The sequence below is a fragment of the Macaca mulatta genome, chromosome 18 (genome assembly GCF_049350105.2).
Source record: "Macaca mulatta isolate MMU2019108-1 chromosome 18, T2T-MMU8v2.0, whole genome shotgun sequence".
NCBI lineage: Eukaryota > Metazoa > Chordata > Mammalia > Primates > Cercopithecidae > Macaca > Macaca mulatta.
In genome coordinates this window covers 73,916,247-73,930,476 of record NC_133423.1, presented here as the reverse complement: position 1 = coordinate 73,930,476, position 14,230 = coordinate 73,916,247, and the positions used below count along the sequence as shown (strand labels likewise).

General features: G+C 38.9%; 1 protein-coding gene across 3 annotated transcripts in view; it reads right to left on the bottom strand.

Annotated features, from left to right (window-relative positions):
- The window catches only part of SMCHD1 (structural maintenance of chromosomes flexible hinge domain containing 1), a 151,132-nt gene that overhangs the window by 124,151 nt on the left and 12,751 nt on the right, over positions 1–14,230 (bottom strand). For all 3 annotated transcript variants that reach the window (XM_077974544.1, XM_077974543.1, NM_001258166.1), the window contains 2 exon segments: positions 9,523–9,605; positions 8,732–8,862 (listed from right to left, as the gene is read on the bottom strand). In XM_077974544.1, coding sequence (XP_077830670.1) covers positions 8,732–8,862; positions 9,523–9,605 — 214 coding nt within the window.

The window sequence follows — 14,230 nt, the reverse complement described above, 5'->3', positions numbered from 1 at the left end:
AAGAAAAAAAGTAGACTGAACTGAATGAAAAAGAAAATACTGCGTAACAAAACTTGTGAGATGTTGCAATTTGTTTCCCAGAATTATGATTAACCAAAGTCTATGAGCTAATGTTTATTAAGAAGAAAAAAGTAAATGAGTTCTAAGAATTCAGTTACTACGGCAATATTTCTAGGAAATAAGTTGAAAATATCTTCTGATATTTTCCTTAAAATATTTCTGGGAAAATATACAAAAGATTAGAGAGGGAGAAGCTCACTGATAAAACACAACATATATACATCAAGTCACACAAAACTAAAGAATTCTCTCCACTAGTTAGAAATGCACACAATCATAAATCCCTTTTTCAATCCAAATGATCCATGCAAACCAAATCTAGGCAACAACTCTATCACGGCAAGTAAGGCTGAGAGTATTTATTTCAAGACAGTCTCAGACTTGTGTTAATGAGTCTAGAAAAATTCCTATATCCACTCAAGGACTATATAAATATCCCTTCATGAACATAAATAAAAGTAGAAAAATACAATTTCAAAGAACAGTTTTACACCACAGCAGTCCTCTGGAGAATTAGGAAATTAAGCTCCTTCAGGAATAAATTTACATCAAAGTCCAAAAAAATTTCAGAAAATATCTTAATTCATATTCTTCATACAATGAAAGAGGACACTTAATCTTTGGGAAATTTTGATGGGAACAAAACATAAGAAGTGTTTCAAGTAAGAAAAAGTATCAGGGGTCCGGGCACAGTGGCTCATGCCCATAATCCCAGCACTTTGGGAGGCTAAGGTGGGTGGATCACCTGAGGTCAGGAGTTCAAGACCAGCCTGGCCAACATAGTGAAACCTCATCTCTACTAAAAATACGAAATTGCCAGGTGTGGTGGTGCACACCTATAGTCTCAGCTACTTGGGTGGCTGAGGCAGGATTGCTTGAACCTCGGAGGCAGAGGTTGCAGTGAGCTGAAATCACACCACTGCACTCCAGCCTGGGGCTGACAGGTGGGACTCTTGTCTCAAAAAAAAAAAGAAGAAGAAAGAGTGATCAGGGAAGATGATCAAATTAGTAAAAGGAACTATCTAAATGATTGCCAGGAAGCCAGGGTAGAGTAACTATATATATCTCACTATCTTGAATCTAACAAAGGAGAAAAAAAAATACCAAAATTAAGAAAGCTCCATCTCTAACAAAACTGGCCACCAATCTCTATCAGAGCCTCTGGAATAAATGTGCCAGACACATGGAAATGACCAAATTAAAGTAGGGTGCTTAAATGTTACAAACGTATTCCCTACATTCGAGTAAATACAAATATTAGAAAGTAAAAGCTCATCTTAATTTGCTGAAAACCAATGAAGACAAACCAGCTTTTTCTTTAGGAATATTAGGAAAAATCCTGTTGGGGTCCCATTTCTACAACTTAAAATAAATATGGCATGGGTCACATAGCATTTTTACTTATTTATATTTCAAAAACACAGTTCTGAGTTGAGAGCCTTTTATTTGATGAGCAAGTTGAAAGTGCAGAAAGAGTGGCACTGATCCAACACATACCTGAATCCAGGTATGTGGACCTAATGTCATACCTCTCCCCTACAAAATAATTATACACATACTGTTATAATTATGTTCCAGATATCCAAGTTAACTTCTAAAGTAGAAATTCTTATAGTGCCCAAGTTATGAGAGAATTTTCTAGGTTTATGTAATGTTATATATCCTTTTTTATTGAGAGACAGAATCTCACTCAGTCGCCCAGGCTGGAGTGCAGTGGTGTGATCATGGATTACTGTAGCCTCGACCTCCTGGTCTCAAGCGATCCTCCCACTTCAGTCTTCTGAGAAGCTGCGGCTACAGAGGTGCAAGCCACAACACCTGGCTAATTTTTTTTTTTTTTGAGATGGGGTCTCACTCTGTCACCCAGGCTGGAGTACAGCGGCACGATCTCGGCTCACTGCATCCTCCACCTCCCAGGTTCAAGCGATTCTCCTGTCTCAGTCTCCCGAGTAGCTAGGATTACCAGCACACCACCACACCCGGCTAATTTTTGTATTTTTACTATAGAGACAGGGTTTCGCCATGAAGGCCAGGCTGGTCTTGAACTCCTGACCCCAGGTGATCCGCCCACCTCGGCCTCCCAAAGTGCTGGCATTACATGCATGAACCACCGTGCCTGGACCACACGTGGCTAATTTTTTTAAATATTTTTTGTAGAGGTGGGTTCTCATTATGTTGCATAAACTGGTCTCAAATTCCTGGGCTTAAGCAATCTTCCTGCCTCAGCTTCCCAAAGTGCTGGCATTTCAGGTATGAGCCACTGAGTCCAGCTTATTGTCCTATACCTTAACAAGGGTTTGAGATACACAAGTGTATGTATTTGTCAAAAATCAGTAAACGAGTGAACACTTCCAGAATGGTGGCATAAGGACTTTCAAGAATCTACTCACTGATGAAAGCAATGAGAACACCTGAAAAAAACATCAAAATCAATCAGCAGCAACTGCTTATCGTAACAGCTGTCTGAGGCAATGAAAACAGTGGAGAAAACAAGAATCTGACCAAAAATATACAAGGAAAAGTTGGGGTATGCAAGGTCTGCAGGGTGTTTTAAAAGCTTCAACATATTCACTAGAATCAGTAAGGTCACTCCCACGTGCAGGGCTAAACACATGTTCAAGAAAGAATTGAGAAGGTCCTAATAATGACCCACCTCTAGCTTACCTTGAGGTTCACTATAAGCAAGAAGTAAAAGTAAGGCAGAATTGTAAACTCTGCAACATAACACTAAAAACATACCCCACTATGCACACAGAGCCCCTCAGCAAAAGCTGGGAGACTTAGTGGTTCAAGGCATTTAAGATAATGTTTGATCATTAGCTGACCACAAAGCTAACTAATCAGAAACTTCAAGGGTAACATAAGGATACAGACTTAACAGTATTCGTTCAGGGAAGCCACGACATAAACAAACAACAGATGCAACAACAAGTCTTGGGGAATGGGGTGGTATCAGATTTCCAGAGTTGCTACATTATATTATAATATGACCAGTTCTCAATAAAAAATTACAAGCCATGCAAAGAGATATTAAAGTATGGTTCACACACAGGAAAAAGAACAGTTGGTAGAAACTGTGGCAGAAGAAGTTCGGCTATTTTAAATATATTCAAAGAACAGAAACCATGTATAATGAACTAAAAGAAAGTATAAGAAATGTACTTCACCAAACAGAGAGTATCAGTTGGGTTAGAAATCATAAAAAAAGAACTGAATAGAAATTCTAGATTTGGAAAAAACAATAACCAAAATGAAAAAACCACTTAAGAGACTCATGAGCAGATTTGAGTTGGCAGAAGAATCCATAAACTTGAAGGTAGGATAATTGAAATTACTTAGTTTGAGGAACAAAAAGGAAAATGAAGTAAAAAGAACAGACCTGTACTACAGAACACCATTAAGTATATGGATAAGAGGAGTCATAGAAGGAAAGGAGAGAAAGAATACTTGGAGAAAAAAAATGGCAAAAAAACTCCCAAAAGTTGATGAAAAACTTTATTCTATATATCTGAGAAGCTCAATGAACTCTAAGTAGGATGAACCCATATCCACACCTAGACACATCAGCATTAAACTGTCAAAAACCAGAGACAAAGAGAATCTCAAAAGCAGTGAGAGAAGCAATCTGTTACACAGAAGGGATCCTCAAAAAGATTTAACAGCTAATTTCTCATCAGAAACCATAAAGCCAGAAGGTAGTGAGCTAACATATTCAAAGTGTTGAAAGACAAAAGACTGTCAACCAAGAGTTTTTTACCCAGCACAAATAGCCTTCAAAAATAATGGAAAGGCGCCGGGTGTGGTGGCTCACGCCTGTAATCCCAGTACTTTGGGAGGCCGAGGCAGGCAGATCACAAGATCAAGAGTTCGAGAACAGCCTGGCCAATATGATGAAACCTTGACTCTACTAAAAATACAAAAATTTGTCGGGCATTGTGGTGTATGCCTGTAATCCCAGCTACTTGGGAGGCTGAGGCAAAAGAATCGCTTGAACCAGGGAGGCAGAGGTTGCAGCGAGCTGAGATTGCGATACCACATTCCAGCCTGGACTAAAGAGCGAGACTCCTTCTCAAAAAAAAAAAAAAGGAAAGATTAAGACATTCTCAGATAAAAAGTGAGGCAATTCGTCATTAGCAGATCTGCCCTAACGGAGCCACTAGACAAGACAGTCCTTTGGGCTAAAATACCAGGATATTAGAAAGTATTATAACTCAAATACACATGAAGAAATAAACAGAAAATAAGGTAGCGGTAATTACATAATTGGAAAAGACAAGCCAGGGGCAGCGGCTCACGCCTGTAATCCCAGCACTTTGGGAGGCCGAGGCGGGCAGATCACCTGAGGTCAGGAGTTCAAGACCAAACTGGCCAACGTAGTGAAACTTCGTCTCTACTAAAAACACAAAAATTAGCCGGGAATAGTGGCATGTGCCTATAATCCCAGCATGTGCCTGTAAGCTCAGCCCAGGAGGCTGAGGCAGGAGAATCGCTGGAACTCAGGAGGTGGAGGCTGCAGTGAGCCAAGATCGTGCCATTACACTCCAGCCTGGGCGAGAGAGCAAAGACTCTCAAAAAAAGAAAGAAAGAACGAACGAACGAACAAGACAAGATAAGACAGTACAAATGTATTATCTGTAACTCTTCTCCTATCTGATTCAAAAGATCAAGACATAAAATAGTAAGTATAAAACTCTAGTAACAGGGCTATAATGTGTAATGATCACCTTTATATGAAAATAATAGTACACGCAAGTGGGAGGAGAACAAAGCTAAGCAGGAGTGGTTTTTGTATACTACAGATATGTTGTTGGCATTAATCCAGACTGTATTGTTATAAATTAAGATGCTGGTTGTAATCCCTAGAAAAACAACTAAAAATGTAGATTAACAACTATTGGCTGGCTGCGGTGGCTCACTCCTGTAATCCAGCACTTTGGGTGGCTGAGGCAGGTGGATCGCTTGCGCTCAGGAGTTGGAGACTAGTCTGGGCAATACAGTGAGACTCCACCTCTACAAAAAATTAGCCAGGTGTGGTGACAAGCACCTGTGGTCCCAGTGACTTGGACTCCGCTCATTGCAGAGGCTGCAGTGAGCCAAGATAGCACCACTACACTCCAGCCTAAACAACAGAGCGAGATTTGTCTCAAAAAAAAAAAAAAACCAAAAAACGAAAAACAAAAAAAACAAACAAAAAAAACTATTAAAAGAATATTAGTGGTTGCAAGGAGATAGAAAGTGACCACCACTTAATACAGGGTTTCTTTTGGAACTGTAAAAGGAATTAGTGGCGATGGTTGCACAATTTTGTTAACTCAAAACTACTGAACAGTATGCTTTAATACTGTCAATTTTACGATCTGTAAATTTTATCTCCATAAAAGATCAATTCAATTAAGATAAATTTAAGACAGATATAAGCAATTAACTGCATAATATGTGAATTTTACATCAAAATTAAAAATATTGAACCCTAGAAAATAATACGGACACTTTCAAAACTAGGAAAAAGTATACCGATATTTACAACTTGTTTTGAACTGTATTAAAAAACCAGATAAACTAATGGTGGGACAGATATATAAGGAGTCAAGCAACTATCAACGGTAAAACCTAGGTGGGAGTATATGGGTATTTCCTGTAGAATTTCAACTTTTCTGTATGTTTTTAAATGTTCATAATAAAATACTAAAAGAAAAAAAACAGCACTGAGGAAACACTCAGATCCAGGTTGTGGACCATTCTACAAGAAAACTAGCCTAAACACTACAGAAAAATTAAAATATTATGAAAAACACAAAAGCTAGGGAAACTATCATAGAACGAAGGAGACCAGACATGACAACAGAAAAAAAAACTTATGAAAATCTTATGTTAAATATTTTTGCACTAATGATAAATTTCTTAGATGTAATGATTTTGTAGTTATGTATGAGAATCCGCTTGTTCTCAAAATACACATGCTACAGTATTTGGGAGTGAAATGTCACAAACTGACAGTAGTGTACTTTCAAATGATTCAGAAAAGCAAAGTATGTGTGTGCAAGTGTGTAGACAGATCATAAATGTGACAAAACATTAACAACTGATAAATCTAGGTGAAGGATATAGGGGTGCTAGTTCTTTCATCTTGTCTACTGGCTTGTAATGTTTCAAAATAAAAAGGGTGGGAGGAGGGAGTAGTACCCAAGTAAATGAGTTACGAATATTTCCAAACTGAAATTCTCACGTCTCCCTCTACTCTCCCCGCTATCTACTATGCTACAGTCACAACAGCCTCCTTTCTGTCCTTCAAACAAAACAAGACTGTCACAATTTCAGTCTTTGCTTTGCTGGTGCTTCTTCTACCTGAAACACACTTCTTACAGATCTTTATTTGGCTGCTTTCTTCTGATCATTCAAGCCTCAACTCAAATATAATCTCAAAGAGGCCCTCTTCTCCAACCACCTTATCTAGAGGAGATGTGCATCAGCTCTATTATCCTACTTTTTTTTTCTAGCAATCCATTCCTTCAACATTACTCTTACATTTTATTCATAGTAATAATAACTGAAATGCTTCCACAAGTAATTTTTTGTGTTTACTTCTGTTTCTCTCTCCAATACCACATGAGCTACAGGTCAAGACTGTTAGTTGTTTAGTACTTTTAGCCTGTTCTTGCCTTTCTTCTATAGCCAGTCTTCTATCACATCCATCTTTGTATCCAGAAAAAAACAAATGGAAGGAGTAAAGTAACTGAGCAGAAGCTAGAGGCTGAAGGGGTGTATCTGATGTTGATAGAAATTACAGTGGGTCAAGGAACTGATACTGGACTTAAAAGACAGTATAAGTACCTAACAGCTATAACAATTGATTGTTTACTGACACCAAATCCATAAAGCTAAGACTAAAACCAGGAGCAAAAAAATTTTTGCCAGAAATTACAATTTCCCTAATATTTGGTTAAATTTAAAAGTTTGTGTCGTTCTAAGAACTACAGAAAAATCAGAGTCAATGTCCCATGAATTCAGTTAAGATTTTCATTTCTTTCTACTCTTCTAGTTGATATAACTGACGTTTTTCTGACCATTTTGCCTAATCTACCATCTGTTCTACCTTCCCTTCTACCTAATACTTCTGTCATATGCTAAATCCTATCATCACACTATTAAAGACAGTGGTCTTTGCCTTCTCTCTGGCTCTTTATAAATCCTTTAAATGCCACATATTCAAGAAAATGGTGAAAGAGAATGGCTGCGGAGAAGTCTAGGCCAGGTGCAGTGGCTCACGCCCGTAATCCTAGCACTTTGGGAGGCTGAGGGGGGTAGATCACCTGAGGTCAGGAGTTCCAGACCAGACTGGTTAACATGGTGAAACCCCGTCTCTACTAAAAATACAAAAAATAGCCAGGCATGGTGGTAGGTTCCTGTAGTCCCAGCTACTTGGGAGGCTGAGGCAGAAGAATCATCTGAACCTGGGAGGCAGAGGTTGCAGTGAGCCAAGATTGCACCACTGCACTTTAGCCTGGACAACAGAGCAAGACTTTGTCTCAAAAAAAAAAAAAAAAAAAAAGTCTGAGGTCAGGAATGAGAATAACTAACATGACAGCTTCTATAGTTTGTATTTATTGACTGTTTACCATATGCCAGGCTCTGTCCTAAGGATTTTACATGTACTAACTCACTTAGTTGTCACAAAACCTCATGGGATAATATCCCCATTTTACGGCTACGTAAGCTGAGGCACAGAGAAGTAAAGGAAGTTGACCAATGTCACACAATTAGTAAGTGGCAAGGCTAGAATCCAAACCAGGTCAAACGACACAAGAGTCTTTGTTTTTCATACTACATTGTCTCTTACAATGGAACTGTTAAGTCTTTACTAATTTGATTAAAATTTTGAGGGTGCTGAAATTTTAGAAGCAAGAAGACCAATGCGCTAACTATATTAACACATTGAGATTGATCCTTAAATGTGGGTGACTTTTCTTGACAAGGAAAGGAACAAAGCAGGTTATGAACACACAACAACAATTTAATAAGAATGCCAAGAGACTCTTCCCAAGTATGTTGTTAGAAGTACAGCAACATAGCTTAAAATATCAAAAGACTTGTGGGTCAAAGCTCTTCTTACTAGAGTTCCACTAATATCCCAAGGATCTAAATCTTTTTTACATCTGATGGTTTTTAGCATATGTTGTTTTCCCTGTGACATCCTCATTCAGGATATTTTCTACAAGCACATTCTGATATATAACTCCACTAGATTCCACTCCTGAATGTTTTGCAAAAAGAGCTCTGAAAGTAGAGCAACAGTGAGCTCCACAGAACCACATGCAGTTTTAGGTATTTTGCAAATGGTATGAAGTGATTTCTAAAACCATTTTAAAACCATTCTACTGCTTTAGAGGCTATACAGAGTTAGGAAAGGGGAATTTCGTTCTAAGGTACCCAACATATCAATTCCCACATACCTCAGGAAATGCAAAATGAGCTGTTTAATGGAATGGCACAATATTATATAGTTCTAACTATTTCTAAGTATCAATCATAAAAATTCTATAATATAAAACCTAAATAAATATGTGGATAACAGTAAAACCTCCAATGTATCATATGCATCCAAAGGCATACCAGTTTTTTATCCTTATTAAAATACATAGCTACCCACACACAAAAAAAAAGGTTTTCTAACCTTTCAAAGTCACCTTGTCTTGTGAATTTTGACAACCTATACACGGCCCAGTTGTTAAGCTGTTTAGAGGTCATTCCTCTTCCATTATCTATCACTGCAACAGCAGGTTTTCCTTGTGTTTCATCAAAAAGCTATGAAACAAAGTAAGTTCAAAATGACAGGAAAAGTCAAATCAATATTTAAAACATGAAAAGTTAAATATGAAAAAAACGATTTAATGGGCTCACTTATACATTACTGATGGAAGTGCAAATTAATACAATTTTCTGAAAGGCACTTCAGCAGCAGTATGTATCAAAAGCCTCAGAATTCTTCATGTTCTTTAGCCTAGAAATTCCATTTCTCAGAATTCAACTTAAGGAAATATTCAGAGACATGTACAAAGGTGTGCAAGAATGTTCATCATTCCGGCATTCCTTCCAGTGGCAAAAATACAGGAAAAAAATCTAAATGTTCAACAATAGAACACAAACTACAGAATTTACATTACAGCCAATAAGCCACTGCAATAACAGTTCTGCAATTGTATTGCAGAACATTCATGATACGGCACATGTTAACAATGTACTGTTAAGGGAAAGTAGAAGATTACAAAAAAGCAAAGGTACATATACATGTATGTATACATACATGCATAGAAAACAACATGAAAAAATTTTAACAACGGATGAAGAGATATCTGACAATTATTTATACTTTTAGTTTTACCTTTATTTTCTACTTTTCTCCAATAAACTTTTATTACTCTTACAAAAAGAAAGTTAAATTGCTTTACAGTATTATTTCCTTACCAATTTGATCTGTATTCTTCTAACCCCAATGTTACGAGAAGTAGCAGACAATGAATTGTCAATTAATTCCGCAAGAGCAAATGCTGCAAGAGATTAAGAAAACATTGCTTAACTTTTCCCTCCCACATACTTTATATAAAAGTTCAAAGAAGAAGAAACTGTCAAGTACCTTAAAGCCAAAGAGCTAGAATTAAAGTATTATCCTGATCCTAATGATATAATACATAATAAAGGCATCATCACCAATCACCACCAGCATCAAAAAAGCAGTCATCAATCAGTACTTGTATGGCACTATACAGCATGAGTCAGCCAGCCATGATTCCTGGCTTCAAGGAGTTTATAATCTAAAGACAGACATACAGACATTAAGAGACAAACAGAAGACCATAACCATAAAATCAAATAGTCTGCGGTATGTAATTACATCATGCACAAGTCCAAAGTAAGCACATTTGGAAATACGGGGCAAATATAAGGTAATATGTGTCTCTCTTTTTTTTTAATTTCCTATACTGCTCATGTGCAAAATAAGTGTCTCTTAAAAGCTAATTTGCATATAGAATTCTTATGACTAACACATTTTTCAAGTGGCAGAATGCATTTGCTCAACTGACACAGAACTGCTATTGATTCACTACCACACCACCAATCTGACATTCAATTTATCACTGGCTCAACACTAACTAATATTCTCCTTTCTTCAAGGTCACTATTCACACTATTTCCTGCTTTTATCCCCTTAGTAAAAAGAAAGGGAACATATCAAATTTACGTATCTTAATTCTGCAGAAGCTTAACCCAACAAAAACTGTAATTAATCCAAAGTAGCACTTCAGACTGGATGTGGTGGCTCACGCCTGTAATCTCAACACTCTGGGAGGCCAAGGCAGGCTGATCACCTGAGGTCAGGAGTTTGAGACCAGCCTGGCCAACACAGCAAAACCCCTTCTCTACTAAAAATACAAAAAAATAGCTGGGCGTGGTAGCCGGTGCCTATAATCCCAGCTACTCGGGAGGCTGAGACAGGAGAATCGCTTGAACCTGGGAGGTAGAGGTTGCAGCGAGCCGAGATTGCACCACTGCACTCCAGCCTGGGCAACAGAGCGAGACTCTATCTCAAAAAAAAAAAAAAAAAAAAAAAAAAACCAAAGTAGCACTCCAGCAAGCACTTCTAAACACTCCAAGGATAGCTATGTTTATAAACTAATTGCAAAGAAGTTACCACAAATCAGATTATGTACAAGGGTCTGGCTAAGGAAATAACTCCACAAAATGAAGAAGGGACACTGTAGGAAACGGCAGGAAAAGAAACTTAAAGAGAAATTTGGAAGGAAGAACTGAGTAGAATTTAGAATCTGATTAGATGAAAAAGAAGAGGGGAAAAAGAAATTCAAGATGCATTTAAGTCTCTGCCTCTAGAAGACTAGACAAATGGTAACATTTCCCATAAAGAGAAAATTTAGAAGGGAGGAAAGAAAAATTCAGTTTAGATCTGATGCCCTACCACCATATTAAGCTCAATGAGCAGAGGTGTTCCAAAGAAAGCTGAAGCAGATATTGTGCTTAATTGAGACTGAAGACAGCCAGAGATAAAAGTTTTGCTTCATTACACAGGTACAACAGTTAAAGCTTGGATCAGTTTACTAAAAGTATAAAAATAAAAGATCAAGGCCAGGTGCAGTGGCTCAAACCTGTAATCCCAGCACTTTGGGAGGCCGAGGCAGGCGGATCACAAGGTCTGAAGATCAAGACCATCCTGGCTAACATGGTGAAACCCTGTCTCTACTAAAAAAATACAAAAAATTAGCCAGGCATGGTGGCGGGCGCCTGCAGTCCCAGCTACTCGGGAGGCTAAGGCAGGACAATGGCGTGCACCCGGAAGGCGGGGCTTGCAGTGACCCGACATAACACCACTGCACTCCAGCTGGGGCGACAGAGTGAGACTCCGTCTCAAAAAAAAAAAAATCAACATGACTTGAAGAAATGTCCACCAGAGTCAAAAAGAACCAGAAGTAGGGAAACAGAAGTAGGGAAAGACCCAGGAATGTACTGTAAAGTCACAGAAATCAAGGCAAGATTTTAAACACTGGGGTTGTCTGCTTATCCATATAATGATGGTATGAATGAAAACTGATATGGTTTTCAACTGATAGGGTTTCAACTGATACGGTTTTCATATCATTTCATGATGGTATGATGAAAACTGATCAATCTGAAACATAAACCACATTAAGAGTTTAATAAATACTTCTGTTGACACTATAATTACACATTTAGCAATTTATCCCCAGGAAAATAATTAAAGATTCATGGGCCAGGTGCAGTGGTTCACGCCTGTAATCCCAGCACTTCGGGAGGTCAAGGCGGGAGGATCACCTGAGGTTGGGGGTTCGAGACCAGCCTGACCAGCATGGAGAAACTCCATCTCTACTAAAAATACAAAATTAGCCAGGCGTGGTGGTGCATGCCTGTAATCCCAGGAACTCATGAGGCTGAGGCAGGAGAATCGCTTGAACCCAGGAGGCGGAGGTTGTGGTGAGCCGAGATCAAGATATTGCACTCCAGCCTGGGCAACGAGCGAAACGCCATCTCAAAAAAAAAAAGAAAAGAATTAAAGATGCACTCCTCAATTTTTTTTTTTTTTTTAGATGCAGTCTCCCTCTGGTGCCTAGGCTGGAGTGGCAGTGGCATGATCTCAGCTCACTATAAGCTCCACCACCCGGGTTCAAGCGATTCTCCTGCCTCAGCCTCTCGAGTAGCTGGGATTACAGGCACCCACCTCCACGCCTGGCCAATTTTCGTATTTTTAGTAGAGATGGGGTTTCACCATGTTGGCCAGGATGGTCTCAAACTCCTGACCTCAAGTGATCTGCCCGCTGCGGCTTCCAAAGTGCTGGGATTACAGGCGTGAGCCCGGCCAGATTCACTCAATTTTAAAACATTTAAGCACCTACTATGTGCCAGGCATTGTTCTAGGAACTGAACAAAGCAGATGAAGGTTCTGTTTTTATGGACTTAACATTCTAATGGAGGAATATGGGAAAAAAAATATAAACATAATAAATTCTACAGCAAGTTAGAAGATGGTTTGTGCAATGGAGAAAAAAGAAACAGCAGAGAAATGAAATCAAGTAACAGTAAAGACACAGAGGGAACACAGTTGCAATTAAATACAGTAAGTTTTGTTGAGAAGACAGCAGATAACCAAGACTTGGAGGAAGTGAAGAAAGGCTAACTGGAGGAAGAGCATTTCAAGCAGAGGGCCCTAAGCTAAGAATATGGATGGCACTGAAGGGGAGTGAAAAAGTAAGAAAGGTAGTAGAAACAAAGTCAGAGAAGTACAAAGCAGAGCTAGTAAGGTTCTGCAGGCAACTGTAACGACTTTGGCTTTTACTCTTAGTGAAATGGGGAGCCATGAGTGTTTTCAGCAGAAGAGTGACACAATCTGATTTCTCAAACCTTTATGGACAGGGATGAAAAGACCGGTACCAGAAACTACCAGTTAGTGTAATCTGGGTGGATACGATGGTGCCTCCACACCAGGTGGTAGCAATAGAAATGGTGAGAAATGGTCATTTTAAGACAAAACATTGAGAATAGGACCCAAAGGATTTTCTGTCAGATTAAATAAGAGGTTTGAGAAATATAAGTATCAATTTGATTTTTGGCCTGTGCCGCAGGAAGGACACAGTAATAATCAATTCAGATGGGGGAAACTGTGTGGTATAAAATTCAGTGAGCAGATGAGGGTTCCCATTTTAGACATCCTAGAGAAGATGCCACATTGGCAGCTGGATGGATAAAACTGGAATTCAAGAGATAAACCTGGCACCATTTTCAATATTTAACTAAAAATTACCATTTCTTACCTCTTCCTTGTGACAGTCACTTCCATAATGATGTTATTTAGAACCATGAGATAGGACCTGATGACCAAGTGAGGAAGTAAGATACAACATAAAGGGCAAGGACTAAGCCCTAAGGCACTTCAACATTAAGAAGGTGGGGAGAGAAGAAAGGGCAGGCAGTGAGGTAAGAAGAAAATCAAGGTGCTTATAATCCCAGGGCTTTGAGAGACCAAGGCTCTCAATAATTTGAGGCCAGCAATTCAAGACCAGCCTGGGCAACATAGCAAGACTCCATCTCTACAAAGAAAATTTTATTTTTATTTTTAATTTTTAGAGACAGAGTCTCACTCTGTTGCCCAGAATGAAGTACAGGGGTGCAGTCATAGCTCACTGTAGGCTCGAATTCCTTGGGTCACTCAAGCAATCCCCCTGCCACTGCCTCCCAAGTAGCTAAGCAACGCATGCACCAAAACGTCCAAATAATTTCTGTATTTTTTTGTAAAGATAGGCTCACATTGTGCACCCCAGGTTGGTCCTAAAGTCCCGGTCTCAAGTGATCTTCCCGCCTCGACCTCTCAAAGTGCTGGGATTACAGGCATGAGCCACTGCATCCAGCTACAATTTTTTTTTTTAATTAGCTGGGCATGGTGGTATGCACTTGTAGTCCTAGTCATTCAGGAGACTGAGGCACGGGGATTGCTTACGCTTAGGAGTTTGAGGCTACAGTGTGCTGTGGTCATGCCACTGCAAAAAGGAAGAAAATCAAGAAAAACATGGACTCTTGAAAGTCAAGCGAGAAAAGTGTATCAAAAAGGAAGAAGTACCAAAACAATCTCTAACACTTCAAGAAAAATTAG